This window comes from Eptatretus burgeri, chromosome 11 (assembly GCF_056783735.1).
Source record: "Eptatretus burgeri isolate ZD-2024b chromosome 11, Ebu_testis_v1, whole genome shotgun sequence".
NCBI lineage: Eukaryota > Metazoa > Chordata > Myxini > Myxiniformes > Myxinidae > Eptatretus > Eptatretus burgeri.
The window spans coordinates 93823100-93839648 of NC_140971.1; the positions used below are offsets into that span (position 1 = coordinate 93823100).

The 16549-nt window shown below is 44.6% G+C and overlaps 1 protein-coding gene across 1 annotated transcript in view; it reads left to right on the forward strand.

The window, feature by feature from the left end:
• LOC147017678 (FH1/FH2 domain-containing protein 3-like) overlaps nucleotides 1-16549 on the forward strand; it is a 257701-nt gene that overhangs the window by 124052 nt on the left and 117100 nt on the right. Inside the window, exons 4-6 of the mRNA XM_085847448.1 lie at nucleotides 1739-1806; nucleotides 3902-4007; nucleotides 5044-5138. Of these exons, the coding sequence (XP_085703574.1) occupies nucleotides 1739-1806; nucleotides 3902-4007; nucleotides 5044-5138 (269 nt within the window). The remainder of the gene's footprint in view (nucleotides 1-1738; nucleotides 1807-3901; nucleotides 4008-5043; nucleotides 5139-16549) is intronic.

Consider the following 16549-nt stretch of genomic DNA (forward strand, 5'->3'; position numbering starts at 1 on the left):
GGGGGAGAGAATAGTGGGGAGAGACTAGGGGTGAGAGAGGGGGGGAGATAGAGGGGGCGTCACAATTCTTCTTCTTCTTCGTTTGATATGACGTCACAATTGACGCTGGGGACCTGAGTATGTTTCGCAGGTGTTTCCCAAGTTATGGCCATTTATGATATGGTTGGTCCGATCTAATTGAAACAATGTCCCAATCCAGTCGTCGTTTTCGAGAGCGAAGGAACGAAGCCGCACCTACGGGGCCGCACTAGTTAATACAATATGAGGAAACTCAGATGACGTAAATAAAATAGCCATTCTGGTCACTGCTCCTGTCGCTAAAAGTTCCAGCGTGTGATCTTTACAATTTTGATGGATAACCGGCCGTTCAACATTTCACTAACCACTTGATCCATCTGTCACAGTAATACATATCTCTTGTTGTCATGACATTCTCGTTGTATTTCAGGTTTGTTTTGGCAATTAGATGTCAACTCACAAAACAAGGTAATAATTTGAAGCATGCGTATGATGTACAAGTCACCGATTGTATAATCAGGATTATTAATTTATTGCATGATTTCCTCGTGATTTTGTTACATAATAAATAATACCAAAAAAACATGGTCTCTTGCATGTCCCTTTACAGACTTCTCCTTTCCTACGTGCCGTAAACAAAGTGCTTTTTGTTCCTGGTAAAATGTAAATGTGAAAGCTTGTCTCAAAATTTCCATAAAAATAGGCATGAAAACATTCCTTATTCCCTCCGTTTGCTGGATCACCATCCCAGCTGATCTGGTGTGTATCCATTTTGGATGTGGGCTCCATTCTGTGTTTGTGACCTTTCCATCTGACATACTGGAGAAGAAATTGCCAAGGCTGAACACCTACGTATTTCTCATTGAAACAGTTAGCCTTTCTTTGGCTTCCTTGTAGTTTGGGCCTCGTTTCAGTGAGAGATGCTCCTTATTTTCAAGCTTCTGATGTGGTGTTGCTCCATCCAGACTGTGCAAGCTTGTGTTTCTGAGTTTTTTTTTCCAAGTTAACAATCGTCCCAAACCTTCAACGGCTCTCTTTGTGGCCTTCATGGATCTTTACCATATCACTTTACTTTGATAAATATTGCCCTCTGCTGGTGACTGGCTATCCCAATACGATATTCTTTTTACATGAGCCTTGAGAAAGATATTGAATAAACACATCTTCACTCAGGTGTCAGATGTCACTAGTCATGTATGCATACCTTATATGGCATATTTGTAGACATATAATGTCCATGTTTTGTGAGGAGTTGATTCTCATATCTACTTTATTTCATTGAACACATGAGGATCTACCCGGCGCTGCCTTTGGGGGAGCGGGGGGGGGGGGTTATTGTGGGGGTATACCCGACGCGTCCAGGGGTGAGCTTTTCCTGACGTGTTGGACATTGAAAAGCGATGGAGTTATTGACCTTATGGTGGTTGCCTTTTGCCTGCGGACCAGCGACAGCACTGCCTGACCCACATCCCAATGTACACTTTATAGCAGCCTGTAGTGCCTCCAAAACGGAAGTCAAGGTAGATTAATACCTTGCCCACATTCTGAAGTACCCACACCAAAAAATTCGGGCTTCTAGGTGCTACGGTTCAGCCGTGAAAGAATAACGTTCAAACAAACACACAAACAAACACTTGTTCAAACAAACACACAAACAAACACTTGAAAATGTTACAAAATAAAGATATCAATGTAATATCAATGGGTTTTTTTTTTGCAGAAAAACTATATAATTCATCAGGAAGGGAACTCCGTCGTGCACTTTTCTCCCTGAAGCAAATATTTCAGGTATGTATCAAACCATCCCATGTGTGAGTGTTTAATTAACCTGTGTGAATGTTTTAACTCACGTGTGTATGTATATATATTTATATATATATATATTTATATATAGGCATTATTATCTCCAAAGCTCTCAAGTTTCTGACCAACAATCGGAAAGTGTACACCATTATACTGTGCGTGAGAGTTTCCTTTGTTTTAAACTTTGTGAATAGTGTACGTTGTTGATGAATGATTTGACATTGATGATAATTTTGATTCGTCATTTGGCTTTGTGGACAAGCTTGGGGATACATGACTCAAGGTATTTCAAGGTTGATTGTTTTGACAGGTACCGAATAATGAGTCACAAAGTAAATGGCTTTCTGATTTACTCCATTATGTACTGCAATGCTGATTTGTTGTTGTTAATGTTTAATTATATCGATACAGTCTCGCATCGTGCCTTACTCTCCAAACTGTCTGCCTATGGCATCCAAGGTCGACTCCACTTTTGGGTTACTGACTTCCTCTGCTCTTGTAGCCATCATGTGGCTCTCAACGGAATCCTTTCTTCTCCTATTCTTGTCAAGGCAGTGTTCTGGTTACACTCCTATTCCTAATCTTCATCAATGGTATCTCTTCCTCCCTGGCGAATCCCCTTCATCTATTTGCTGATGACTCCACCCTCTGCCGTAACATCCCTCATCCTTCAGACAGGCAGGCAGGCTGCAATGTCTTCTCTCCCTTCAGGCATTGACAAATCACAAATTGGTCAAACACTTGGAATATGTCTTTCAATCCTGACAAATATCACACTCTCACCATCTCTCTCCAAAAGGACCGTCTGGCAACCCCACACCACCTCCACCCTCCTATCTACTTTCTTAACAATCCTCTTGAGGAAGTTCAGTCTTTCTAACTCCTAGGTCTCACCATCTCCCGTGATCTTTCCGAGGCAAACCACATTTTAAAGTTGGTCTCCAAAGCCATTTGCCGACTGGGCATCCTATGTCATATGAAGCCCGTCCTTGGCACATCTGAACTCCTATCCACCAACAAGGCCTTCATCAGCTTGGTGGAGGAATGCTCTCCCCTTTTTGGCTGGCTCTCCTGCGTCACACCTTGCTCAGCTTGACGCCGTGAAAGCCAAGGTCTTCAAGATCATTGGAATATCCCGTGATGAAGCTGAGTCGATGGGCCATCACTTTCCCATCACAGACGGGTCGGTAGTCTCACTGTTTTCTGCCCCTCCTTTCTGCTCCTGCACCCTCTGCTCTTTCCATGCTTGCCCCCTCACCCACCCAGGCATCCGCAGGGTTCACACGGTCCACCATCTACCCCTTCTGTTCAAACTCTCAAAATCCATCTATCCCCCCATCTAAAATCATGATCTTTTCTACTCGCATTACCCTCATACCCCACCCCATTCCAATACCTCCTCCTTCAAAATTTCCAGTTTTTCCTGAAAGTTTCCTTATGTATCCATCTTGTCCAGCCCATGCATCCTCTCTGGCCCCCTATTCCTCCCCACACCCATTGTTTGTCCAAGTCTCCCTCTATTTTGTCCTTCAAACCTGCTGTTCATGCCCCCCCCCCTTTCTCTCTCCTGTTCCTTTTGCTCTGTTGCATCCAGATCCGTTCATTGGTCGATCTCTTCCATGAGCCTTAATATACAGACATCAAACGACACAGATATTTTATACACAGACATCAAACGACACAGACATTTTATACACAGACATCAAACGACACAGACATATTTATACACAGACATGAAGTGCATCCTTGCATCTTTCATCAATCACTGTGGCTTGTGTTTGCACTTTCTGTTGGAAATGATCCCTCAGTAATCAGTGTCCTATCTTACAACATTTAATCATCTTGATTTGGCTGGACGCCCGCTCTTTCCACATCATGGCAACGACCCACATCCACGAGCACTCGTTCTCGACTAAACCACAAGCAAGATTCTCAGACTTTAGAAATTTCCTGCAATGTTCATATATTTCTACAGCTGTTATTGCTATGTTACTCACACACACCAACCAGAACGTAAGTGCATTATTTATCGGCCGAGCAGTATTTTGCTAACATTGCCTTCTCCCCATACTTCTCAAAGGATGACAAAGATCTGGTACATGAGTTTGTGAATTCCGAAGGGCTGACGTGTCTTGTCCGTGTTGGCGAAGCCGCTGACCAGAACTACCAGAATTACATCCTTCGAGGTAAGAATCCCCACATCTGTATCTTTCATCTTCTTAAACATGAACATGAAGGATATCGATAATCTTGCCAATGCACTTGGGAATCAGTCAAGGTCCAGCTGTAAGAGGTAGGTGATCCACAAGATTGAGGCCTGATATAAAAGTTAAGACTGACGTTGAATAAACCATACTTTGGATGCATTTTTTTTTTTAATCGAAAGTATTTTACAACAATTTAAAACACTTTCAACTGAACAATCACCGCTACTTCGTTTTTCATTATCTTCTTTATTAGAATATGACTTGATGATCAACTTTTGTATGGCTGAGCTCACAAAAATTTCTTAATTGATCTTTGTCGTCATTGCTGCACCTGATGCGCTCGATATAATTTGCAAAGAAAGTTCAAATTCAAATAACCCCATAATCACGAAAGGCACTCTCTGTTTTTCTCTCTCTGTCTCTATCTCTCTCTCTCTCTCTCTCTCTCTCTCTCTCTCTCTCTCTCTCTCTCTCTCTCTCTCTCTCTCTCTCTCTCTCTCTCCCTCTCCCTCTCCCTCTCCCTCTCCCTCTCCCTCTCCCTCTCCCTCTCCCTCTCCCTCTCCCTCTCCCTCTCCCTCTCCCTCTCCCTCTCCCTCTCCCTCTCCCTCTCTCTCTCTCTCTCTCTCTCTCTCTCTCTCTCTCTCTCTCTCTTTCTTTCTCTCTCCCCCTCCCTCTCCCTCTCCCTCTCCCTCTCCCTCTCTCCCTCTCCCTCTCCCTCTCCCTCTCTCCCTCTCCCTCTCCCTCTCCCTCTCCCTCTCCCTCTCCCTCTCCCTCTCCCTCTCCCTCTCCCTCTCCCTCTCCCTCTCCCTCTCCCTCTCCCTCTCCCTCTCCCTCTCCCTCTCCCTCTCCCTCTCCCTCTCCCTCTCCCTCTCCCTCTCCCTCTCCCTCTCCCTCTCCCTCTCTCTCTCCCTCTCTCTCTCTCTCTCTCTCTCCCTCTCTCCACCCCCCCTCTCTATGTTATCTCATCTTTACTGAAGCTATGTGAAAATAAGTTGAAGGTACTTTCTACTTGCAGCTCTTGGGCAAATCATGCTGTACGTGGATGGAATGAATGGTGTTATTGGACATAATGAGACCATTCAGTGGCTCTACTCCCTCATTGCATCCAAGGTGAGCGGCTCTATTATTCAACTCCTTTCACACCACAGATATCCATAATCTTATAATGAGATGATTCTGGTTTATACTTTTTCTTCTGTTCACCATTTGCTGCTCTCACACGACAGTATGTCACACACACACACACACACACACACACACACACACACACACACACACACACACACACACACACACACACACACACACACACACACACACACACACACACACACACACACCTTTCCTTGGAACCCACATCAACCTGCATGTTTGCTCATTTCTTGCCCACATCTCGTTTTTTCTTTCTATTCAGTGGGTTTTTTTTGGCAACAATACCTTTCCATAGGTAGAATTTTAATGCTCATCCCAAGCTAACTTAAGGACATCAGTAGTCGACCACAAAGTGTGTACTGGCATTACTTTACATCACTTTAAGTTACTTCCTCCCTGAAGCTGTTGAATTAATAGCAGGTGGGGTTAACTCTGCCTGTCATCCTTCCGAGGTCGGCAAAATGAGTACCAGCTTGCTGGTATCCTGTGTCGGAGTGGCGACCCGTCCAGGATTGTGCCCAATAGCCCAGGAGACTGCTTAAGCAGCACCAACGCTCTGCACAGAGTATGGTCCCAATCTCCTCCATTGGGGGCTTCGTGAGGACCAGGATCTGCTTTGTCAGCCTGCACAGAGTATGGTCCCAATGTCCTCCTCCTCTCCTCCCTGGAGGATATTTCTGACCAACTGTGTTTTTATCGACATTCTCATGGTGACCTTGTAATTACCATGAAACAAGCTTCATTTCCAGAAGTTCAGACTTCAAATCATCCATGCTTCTGCTTTCAGTTAAGAGTAAAACAACAGTCTTTAGCAACTATCTGGGATGCCACTTCATGTTGGTTATACCGCCAATTTCAAGTTGGGGGCCAAATCTTCTCCATTGGGGGCTTCGTGAGGACCACTGCTTCCTCACTGCTGCCCGGATTTGTCAGGGCAGCAGGATCATGGTCATTGCACCGATCAGTCCCTGTGGACTGGCCATCTCTCTTTCTCTCTCTCTTGTTTAACTAAGGTGGGGTTGCACCATTTTGGATGTGCGGGATCTCTGGGTCGCTCCTGGGAGATCAATCAGCTAGTTGTCTCTGTGCTGCGGGCCAGCTCAAAAGAACTGTGTGTGGTCCATCTAGCAAGAACAAGAAGCACAGTCTTTATGACACAAGTACAATGCCCTCACCATTATCCACCACCTTATTGGCATATAACACCCTTTGTTGTAATCCTTTTCAGCAACCTTTGTAACTGGAAACAAAATACATATACATGTCCTTGAAGGGTCCACTGTTGATTAAACGGAGTGTGCTTCTGTTTCTGCTGACTGCAGATTTAAATCTCACCCCACTGAGTGTTCTCAAGTATGACTTGATGAATATAGTCACTCATAAATCCCAGTGCAATTTTAACAGCCAAATCATGGCATCAGTTGCAGCTGTGTGGATTGCTCCAATGCCCCTGCTGAATGTTCACGATTCGCAATGGTTACATTTTTGGCCCAAGGTTTGCTTTGGATATTCCCACAGTCACACGCTGGATGACACCTCTGAGCATGGGATGATTTTCCATCGGTGCAGTTGCTGAGCCCTCTGAATGTGGTGTGTGGGAATCTGGTTTATTGTAGACCATTGTTTCTAGGGCCATGATGCTCTTCTATCAGGTCAGGAATCAGGTATTTGCTTGGGATGTTGGTATTTTCCCAGCGCTGTCGCCATTGATCTTGGACGTCAAGTTCCATATCGCCAAGAGCACTGGAATGTGCTCCAGAATGATTTCTGTGATTTGAGATGGGAGGTAGTTAAAGTTTTCAGGTTTTCATCAATGGGAAGATTTGGATTCGTCTGGGTCTGGAGACATCCATTGAGTATACTGTATTACTTCTATTTGAGTGCACTGGCAGCCAAGGGAGGGGGCTCTATATATTATATAATTAATTGTTTTTAGTGTCCCAGTGAAAGTTCGAATTCCAGAATTTCGGATAGGATCCAGGTGTTTGGCGTGCTTGATCTCTGCCCACACAGAGGCACAGTACCCTATAGTACACCGTGGCTCGGGCAGTAGTTCAGAGAGTATGCGCATCTGCCCCCTCCCCCCCCCCCCAGCTGGTGCCTTCAAGTTTCTGGATAATATTGGGCCATGTCTTCATCCGTTCACAAAACTTCCTCAGATGTTCTCGTTAAGTCAAGCTGCAAATCAGTGTAACATGAAGACATTTTTGGGTAGGTCTCATTTTTGGACTGTTTACCGCAAAAAGTCCCATCTAAGCGAGCACTTGCCCGGTGATTACTCAAGTATAACGCGATTGGCATGTTTTTGGAGGGGTTTGGATGAAGTTTCCAGTGTGAAGCATTCCTCCATTTCCTTTCGATCCATAGGGAGTATACATCCTATTCCTATATCCGTAAGGCTATATCTTTGTGCAAAGGACAAGGTCGTCTGCAGAAATGAGTTTCCTGATGTTGTGTGTGGCATATCACCAACGTTCATATTTAATAGTGAAGCTGCAAACACAGAACCTTTTTGGAGAACATCGTTTCGGGTCCATGAGGAACTTAGCTCATCTCCGAGGAAAACCCATAAACGGCCATTGCTCAACAATGACATTAAGACCTGTAATGTGGCTGAACAACGGAGAGGGTTTGGCTACTTTCATCAGCAGTCGATGTCTCCACACTATATAATCGGCTGATGAAAGGCTTACAAATACAGAACACAGTATTGATGGCAAGCTGGAAGCCGATCTCGGTATTTGTGGTTAACGTAACTACTTGGTTATGAAACAGTTTCTTTCTGTTCTGAAACGAGCTGGATCTTTAGGTCGGCGGAGCTCGACTATCGGCATAACACGAGACAACAGAAGTCGCTCCCGCAGCATCTATGTTGTTTATAGAGTGATATTGTAGTCAGTAGGTTGAGGCATCAAGCTGGTTTCTCTGGTTTTGGATTGGAAATGGCATTGCCTGTCATCAAATTGCTAGTGTATCACCATTTGAGTGAGCGTTAATGTATAGGGACATGATCTAGTCTCGTCCTCTGTTCTGTTCTTGCGTATGGCAGCTTGGCTGCCGGGTAGCTATCATTTTGTTGGGGTGCCACTATGCCACTGATGCTGTGCCCCTGTATTAGTACACTGGTATTCATTTTTTCTGACCTCAGAAGGATGACAGGCTGAGTAGACCCCACCTGGTGTTAATTCAGGAGCCAACGGCGCTCAAACTCAGGACCTTAGGATCCGAAGCCAGCCACCCTAACCACAAAGACAACACCATGCTTTTTCTCATCCTCTGAATCCAACGTTATTCAAAGGCTCAGGGTAAACGCCATCTTGTTGATCCTACTGCTTTGTCTATTCTGGTGGAAGATAGTGCCACATCAATTTCATCTCTCGTGTATAGATATGAGAGAGGGGATGCAGAGACGTGGTTATTGAGTTATTTTCGTACTTTGCATCTGATCACCTCTGGAGAACAGATTTTGGGAATCGAGGAGGAGAAGTTGCCCGACTATAGAATTACCTGTGACTTTTGGAGGACCTCATTGAGAAGCCTTGGTTGTCCCCAGAGTATGGAGCAGTTTATCCTGGCAAAGTCACTCGGTCTATTCCTTGCAATAAATTGCCACTCTGCTGTGGACAGTGACCTGTTTAGGGTTCATTCTCAGCTGTAAAAAAAAGATTTTTTTTCAAAAAAAATGTTCACAACTTATTATTGGGTCTCTGCACTTCCAAACTTTCTGTCTTACTTTGAAACCTTGTGGTTTTCGTTCCACCTCCTGAAACTCACCCACGTGTGGAGATAGCGGCCAAGAACGCTGACTGACTTACTTGCACACACATATACGTGCGCACGTGCACACACGCGCACACATGCATGCACGCACACACCGAGGTGGATACTTTCAGACCTAGGAGGGCTCCGTTCCCCTTCTGAAACCCACGTATGGAGACAACCTTCTCAACTTGTAAGCAATTGATAGTTAGCCTTTCTGCCATCTATGTATCCTTTATCCAATATTGGTTGTACATCCAATAAATAAATAATTAAAACAAACTGCAGCCAAATTAATGTTTTCTTAATCAGCAGTTTGAATGGTAGCAATTGTGTAAAGAAAAAGGCCTGATTAAAAATTGTCCACTGGAATATTGAGTTCACATTGCCTTTCAGGCTTCTCCTCAAATGTACTCCGTGCACAGGTTACTTGGTAAAAATTTAATTAAATAAAAAAATCACAGTTTGACAAAGTCTGACAAGCTGGTTCATGGGTGGCACACTTACCTTTGAGCTATCTCGTCTGAGTTTGATTCTTAACTCGATGACAAACTTTCAGATTGGTGCTTCAGAGAGTGCGCTATCCCTCAGACGCACGTCAAACCGGGCGTCCTGTCTGCTCGCGTTATTCGGTGAACCATGAAGATCCCACGGTGTCTCTCGCGAGGAGCAGTCGGGCTATCGCCGGTAACCTGAAGCAATCACAAATCCCTGCCTAGATCAGCTCGAGTCGGACGTCAGGCCTGCCAATACAATTCATGAAAGACTTGAGCCAAACTTTCACTCCAGCCAAGTCCACAAGAAGGTGGGATAAATTTGGCTATGAAAGACGTAGTAGACGTCATGGTGGTAGAGCATAGCTTGAAGAGTGGAAACGAAAAAGCGCATTGCAGAATGTGCTTGAGGAATGCAGAATCACTGTCGTAAATCGTTCAGGGTTTAATCAATATCATAATGGAGTGCAAGCAGTCAGGACACCTGGCTTACTTAATATCTTATGTGGAGGATGTTATACCCCTTTGTGCAACTTCCTTCCTGCAGAAGCTCAAGGAGGTTCTTTATATTCTAAATTTATTCCTGGATCATAGTCCAGTGGGAGTTAAACCCAGACGAGACAACTCAGAGGCCAAGCAAGCTTGTCATCTTTACAGACCAGGTTAAATGATGTATTTATTTATTACGATTATCTAGATTCTAGAACCATTGGAGGAGCTTCAACCTCTGCAGTATCACAGGCACGACAAAGACCAAAGGAGATATCAGTGTACTTTTGCATTACTTACAAGGAGATGAGTAGAAAATGGACAAACATATGGCACAGGGGATTTGGACAAAGGTTCCCTCAATCGTGAGCCAGGAATTCAAACGGGAACACGAACAGGATGACACGCGATTACTCACAAAGAGTGTGGGGAAGGGAAGGGAGGGAGGCGGTTCGGAGGTTAGTCTATTTGTTACATCCTAATATTTTTAATAACCTGAGGGAGGTACGTAAACAGGAAATTACTGGGCAGATGGATTGAATGTCATTCTGCATCGCCGTGGGCATCCCACAGCCCCGATGTGACGTGGGGTAATGCTTTGTGGAGGGTTTTGAAGAGGAGAGTTTCTCAGCGGTGGTATGTAAGCATAAAGGAGCTCAAGGATGCCGTGACCCGAGCTTTGAGCGAAATCATAATCTCAAAGGTTTTTTTTTGTAGCATGTCCGGAAGAATGTGCAGATGTTTTTAAGTGTGATCGGACCCTGACGCTCATCATTTAGATGGGAAAAAAAAAAATATATATATATATATTGTTTGAAAACTTCTCTTCGACTTTGTGGCCAGTGCATACATACAATGCATGCATCTATTGTTATTGGTCGTTAAGAGATTAATCTTCTTTGAAGCAACTTTATCCATCTCTGCTCTGACCTCGTTCTCTCCAATTGCTGAAAAGGCCGTGACGTCTCGGACACCAAGTTTCCTTGTAAATCTGCCATTTCCGTTCGGCTCTGAGAAATTAAAAGGACAAAGACATTCATTGAACAACAATACTGGGCGTAGTGGCGTGCGCCTGTAATCTGGCTATGAGGAGGCTTGGGTTGGAGGATTGCTTGAGGACGGGAGCTCTGCGCTGGGCCGCGCTATGAGAGGGTGTAGGGCAGCCCGGAATCATGGCGAAACCCAATCCTTATCCCTGTGTCATAAGAGGCGACCAGGGTTGCGTCAGGAAGGGCATCCGGCATAAAACCTGTGCCAAATCAGTATGCGGATCATAATGGATGATCCGCTGTGGCGACCCCTTATCGGGAGCAGCCGAAAGACGAACAACAACAACATTCATTGAACAACAAAGAGTAATCAAAGACTGCAGATCTTCACCAGGACTTGGTTTGGGTGGTTTTATAGTACGGTACGTATCTTTTTTTAGGTCTACTGATATAATCAAATTGTACGGTACATACTTTATAGACGTACTCGGTTGAAATAAGATATCATGTAAAAATTGTGGTCGACGTTGGCGCATTATGTGCGGACAAACAGACAGTCAGACAGACAGGCAAACAGACTCAAATATAATACCCTCTCCTGGTTAGAGTAAAAAGGAATAAATCCACTTTACTGACTTATTAGAGAATAAGCACTTTAAATCAGGAACAGTTTATTATTTGGAAAATATGCTGAAACCTGGAGGGTTGTTTCTGTAATAATTGTTTTTTTCTGAACCGAACCCACACACCCTCCATCAAATCCCCCCCTCCCCCAATCTACCCATCGCCATCACCCCCAAACCACAATACCCGTTAGCTCAACTCTTCGGCTTATCTGCTGAAGTGCGACGTGGAACAACAATTTAAAATATATACGTATGTTATATCCACTTAAACTTGTGATTGAACTTGTATGGGTGTTTTTGTTCTTCGATACCACGGATAATTAATCATAGCCAACCCAACGTGTGGCTCTCAAGGGGATCCTTTCATCTCCTCTCCCTGTCAAGGCTGGAGTGCCCCCAATGCAGTGATCTTGGCCCTGTCCTATTCTAAATCGTCATCATCGATCTCTCTGACTCTCTGGAAAATCCTCTCTTTGCTGATGACTTCACTCTCTGCCGTGACTTCCCTCATCCTTCTGATTGACAGACGGCAGCCTCGTCCCTCTCTTCAGACCTTGACAAAATCACAAACTGGTCAAACACTTGGAATATGTCTTTCAATCCTGAGAAATCCTTGGTCTCCAAAGCCAGTCACCGACTGGGAATCCTCTGCCGTGCAAAGTCCTTCCTCGGCCCACCTGAGCTCCTGACCACAAACAAAGCTTTTGTCCACAGCCTAATGGAGTACTGCTCTCCCCTCTGGGCTGGTGCTCCTGCCTCTCACCTTTCTCGGCTTCACGCTGTGGAAACCGAGACATTTAGGATCATCGGCATCTCCCGCGATGAGGCCGAATTTTTGGGTCTCTCACTCTCTCACCGCCGGCAGGTCCGTGGCCTTTCTGTCTTGTCCCGTCTCCTCTCTGGTCTCACCTCCCCTGCTCTGTCTGTGATTTGTCCCCACCATATTTCCACAAGGTGCTCAAGGTCCGCCACCAACCCCCTTCTGATAAAACTACCAAAATCACGAATCACTGCTCACCTTCACTACTTCATTCTTATTTTTTCCCACCTTCGGAAAAACTCCCACACTCTATTCAATCCCATTCTTCCCTCCAGGCTTTCAAAACAGCTGTTCACTACCACCTCTTATCTTCCCCCATCCAAAACCTCGATGTCTTCTACCCCTGTTAATCCACCATAAACCCTCCTTCAAATTCCCTGCTTTCCTTCCTGAAAGTCCCTGTAATGTCCATCTTGTATTTCCCATGTTCCCCGTCCCACCCCTCTCCCTTCCATAGATCTCCTAATGTCTCTGATCCCCACTGTTTTGTCCTTCCCACTCCCATCCCTTGCTGTGCATTTTGTGTAAGCTTTCATACGAGCCTCGACAATGAATACAAAAAAAGGAAGTCATAGGTATTGGAAATGTCGGTATATGTAGGAATATGTTTTGGTTTTTGGTTTGATGAACTTGATTTTTGGCTTGTTTGTGTAGGTTTTAGAATAAATCCTTTGTTATGCTTGAAGAGTTACACAGAAAGTTGATAATTTGCTATCAATGAAAAGGTGAAAGCATGGGCTGCATCTACAGGCTGGCCCAGAAGTGTTGGGGGCAGTCAGATAATCCTTATTTAAGCAGAAAAGATCCTCCATGGTTCAAATCTTCCACTTTTTGGGGATTCTGTAATAAAAATAATGATAAATTTGTAACATCAAACAAAAATCAATTAACAATCAAAATAAAAATAGTAAATAATGAAATAATAATGAAATTGCAGTGATTATTGTTCCAGCAACTGCCCTATTACTTCTGGGCCAAACTGTACAATGTCAGGTGAGGTTTGAACAAACTATTTTGAGAAAAATGTTTTTAATCCCATGCTATGCGTGGTTACATGGACTATGACTAATAGCACGACGATGAGAGCAACTTCATTTTTGTAGAGCTGTACCCAAATGGACAAGTTACATATTTACTTCTATATATCTATATTGTGAAATCTATTGGAGTTCGTCCTTTCAACCCGAGCAGCCATTTTTCCAGCTGCTAGTCTAACCTCCATATATCTGAATGGCCGTTTTACCATCTGTTATTCAAACCTCCATATACCAAAGTGGCCGTTTTACCGGCCGCTATTCAAACCTCCATATACCTGAATGGCCGTTTTACCGGCCGCTAGTCTAACCTCCATATATCTGAATGGCCGTTTTGCCATCTGTTATTCAAACCTCCATATACCTGAATGGCCGTTTTACCGGCCGCTAGTCTAACCTCCATATACCAAAGTGGCCGTTTTACCGGCCGCTATTCAAACCTCCATATATCTGAATGGCCGTTTTGCCATCTGTTATTCAAACCTCCATATACCTGAATGGCCGTTTTACCGACCGCTATTCAAACCTCCATATACCTGAATGGCCGCTTTACCGGCCGCTATTCAAATCTCCATAAACCTGAATGGCCGTTTTACCGGCCACTATTCAAACCTCCATATACCTGAATGGCCGTTTTATCGGCCGCTATTCAAATCTCCATAAACCTGAATGGCCGTTTTACTGACCGCTATTCAAACCTCCATATACCTGAATGGCCGTTTTACCGGCCGCTATTCAAATCTCCATAAACCTGAATGGCCGTTTTACCGGCCACTATTCAAACCTCCATATACCTGAATGGCCGTTTTACTGACCGCTTTTCAAATCTCCATGAATGGCCGGTTTACCAGCCGCTATTCAAATCTCCATATATCTGAATGGCCGTTTTACCGGCCGCTATTCAAACCTCCATATATCTGGGTGGCGGTTTTACCGGCCGCAATTCAAACCTCCATATACCAGAATGGCCGTTTTACCAACCGCGATTCAAACCTCATATACCTGAATGGCCGTTTTACCGGCCGCTATTCAAATTTCCATATACCTGAATGGCCGTTTTACCGGTCGCTATTCAAACCTCCATATACCTGAATGGCCGTTTTACCGGTCGCTATTCAAACCTCCATATACCTGAATGGCCGTTTTACCGGTCGCTATTCAAACCTCCATATACCTGAATGGCCGTTTTACCGGCCGCTATTCAAACCTACATATACATGAATGGCCGTTTTACCGGCCGCTATTCAAATCTCCATATACCTGAATGGCCATTTTACCGGCCGTTATTCAAATTTCCATATTCCTGAATGGCCGTTTTACTGGCCGCTATTCAAATTTCCTTATACCTGAATGGCCGTTTTACCGGTCGCTATTCAAATCTCCATATACCTGAATGGCCGTTTTACCGGCCGCTAGTCTAACCTCCATATATCTGAATGGCCGTTTTGCCATCTGTTATTCAAACCTCCATATACCTGAATGGCCGTTTTACCGGCCGCTAGTCTAACCTCCATATACCAAAGTGGCCGTTTTACCGGCCGCTATTCAAACCTCCATATATCTGAATGGCCGTTTTGCCATCTGTTATTCAAACCTCCATATACCTGAATGGCCGTTTTACCGACCGCTATTCAAACCTCCATAAACCTGAATGGCCGTTTTACCGACCGCTATTCAAACCTCCATATACCTGAATGGCCGTTTTACCGACCGCTTTTCAAATCTCCATGAATGGCCGGTTTACCAGCCGCTATTCAAATCCCCATATACCTGAATGGCCGTTTTACCGGCCGCTATTCAAACCTCCATATATCTGGGTGGCGGTTTTACCGGCCGCTATTCAAACCTCCATATACCAGAATGGCCGTTTTACCAACCGCGATTCAAACCTCATATACCTGAATGGCCGTTTTACCGGCCGCTATTCAAATTTCCATATACCTGAATGGCCGTTTTACTGGTCGCTATTCAAACCTCCATATACCTGAATGGCCGTTTTACCGGTCACTATTCAAACCTCCATATACCTGAATGGCCGTTTTACCGGTCACTATTCAAACCTCCATATACCTGAATGGCCGTTTTACCGGCCGCTATTCAAACCTCCATATATCTGAATGGCTGTTTTGCCATCTGTTATTCAAACCTCCATATACCTGAATGGCCGTTTTACCGACCGCAATTCAAACCTCCATATACCTGAATGACCGTTTTACCGACCGCTATTCAAACCTCCATATACCTGAATGGCCGTTTTACCGGCCACTATTCAAACCTCCATATACCTGAATGGCCGTTTTATCGGCCGCTATTCAAATCTCCATAAACCTGAATGGCCGTTTTACTGACCGCTATTCAAACCTCCATATAACTGAATGGCCGTTTTACCGGCCGCTATTCAAATCTCCATAAACCTGAATGGCCGTTTTACCGGCCACTATTCAAACCTCCATATACCTGAATGGCCGTTTTACCGACCGCTTTTCAAATCTCCATCTTCATGAATGGCCGGTTTACCAGCCGCTATTCAAATCTCCATATATCTGAGTGGCGGTTTTACCGACCGCTATTCAAACCTCCATATACCAGAATGGCCGTTTTACCAACCGCTATTCAAATCTCCATATACCTGAATGGCCGTTTTACCGGCCGCTATTCAAATCTCCATATATCTGAGTGGCGGTTTTACCGGCCGCTATTAAAACCTCCATATACCAGAATGGCCGTTTTACCAACCGCGATTCAAACCTCATATACCTGAATGGCCGTTTTACCGGCCGCTATTCAAATTTCCATATACCTGAATGGCCGTTTTACCGGTCGCTATTCAAACCTCCATATACCTGAATGGCCGTTTTACCGGTCGCTATTCAAACCTCCATATACCTGAATGGCCGTTTTACCGGTCGCTATTCAAACCTCCATATACCTGAATGGCCGTTTTACCGGCCGCTATTCAAACCTACATATACCTGAATGGCCGTTTTACCGGTCGCTATTCAAATCTCCATATACCTGAATGGCCATTTTACCGGCCGCTACTCAAATTTCCTTATACCTGAATGGCCGTTTTACCGGTCGCTATTCAAATCTCCATATATCTGAATGGCCGTTTTACCAACCGCTATTCAAATCTCCATATATCTGAGTGGCGGTTT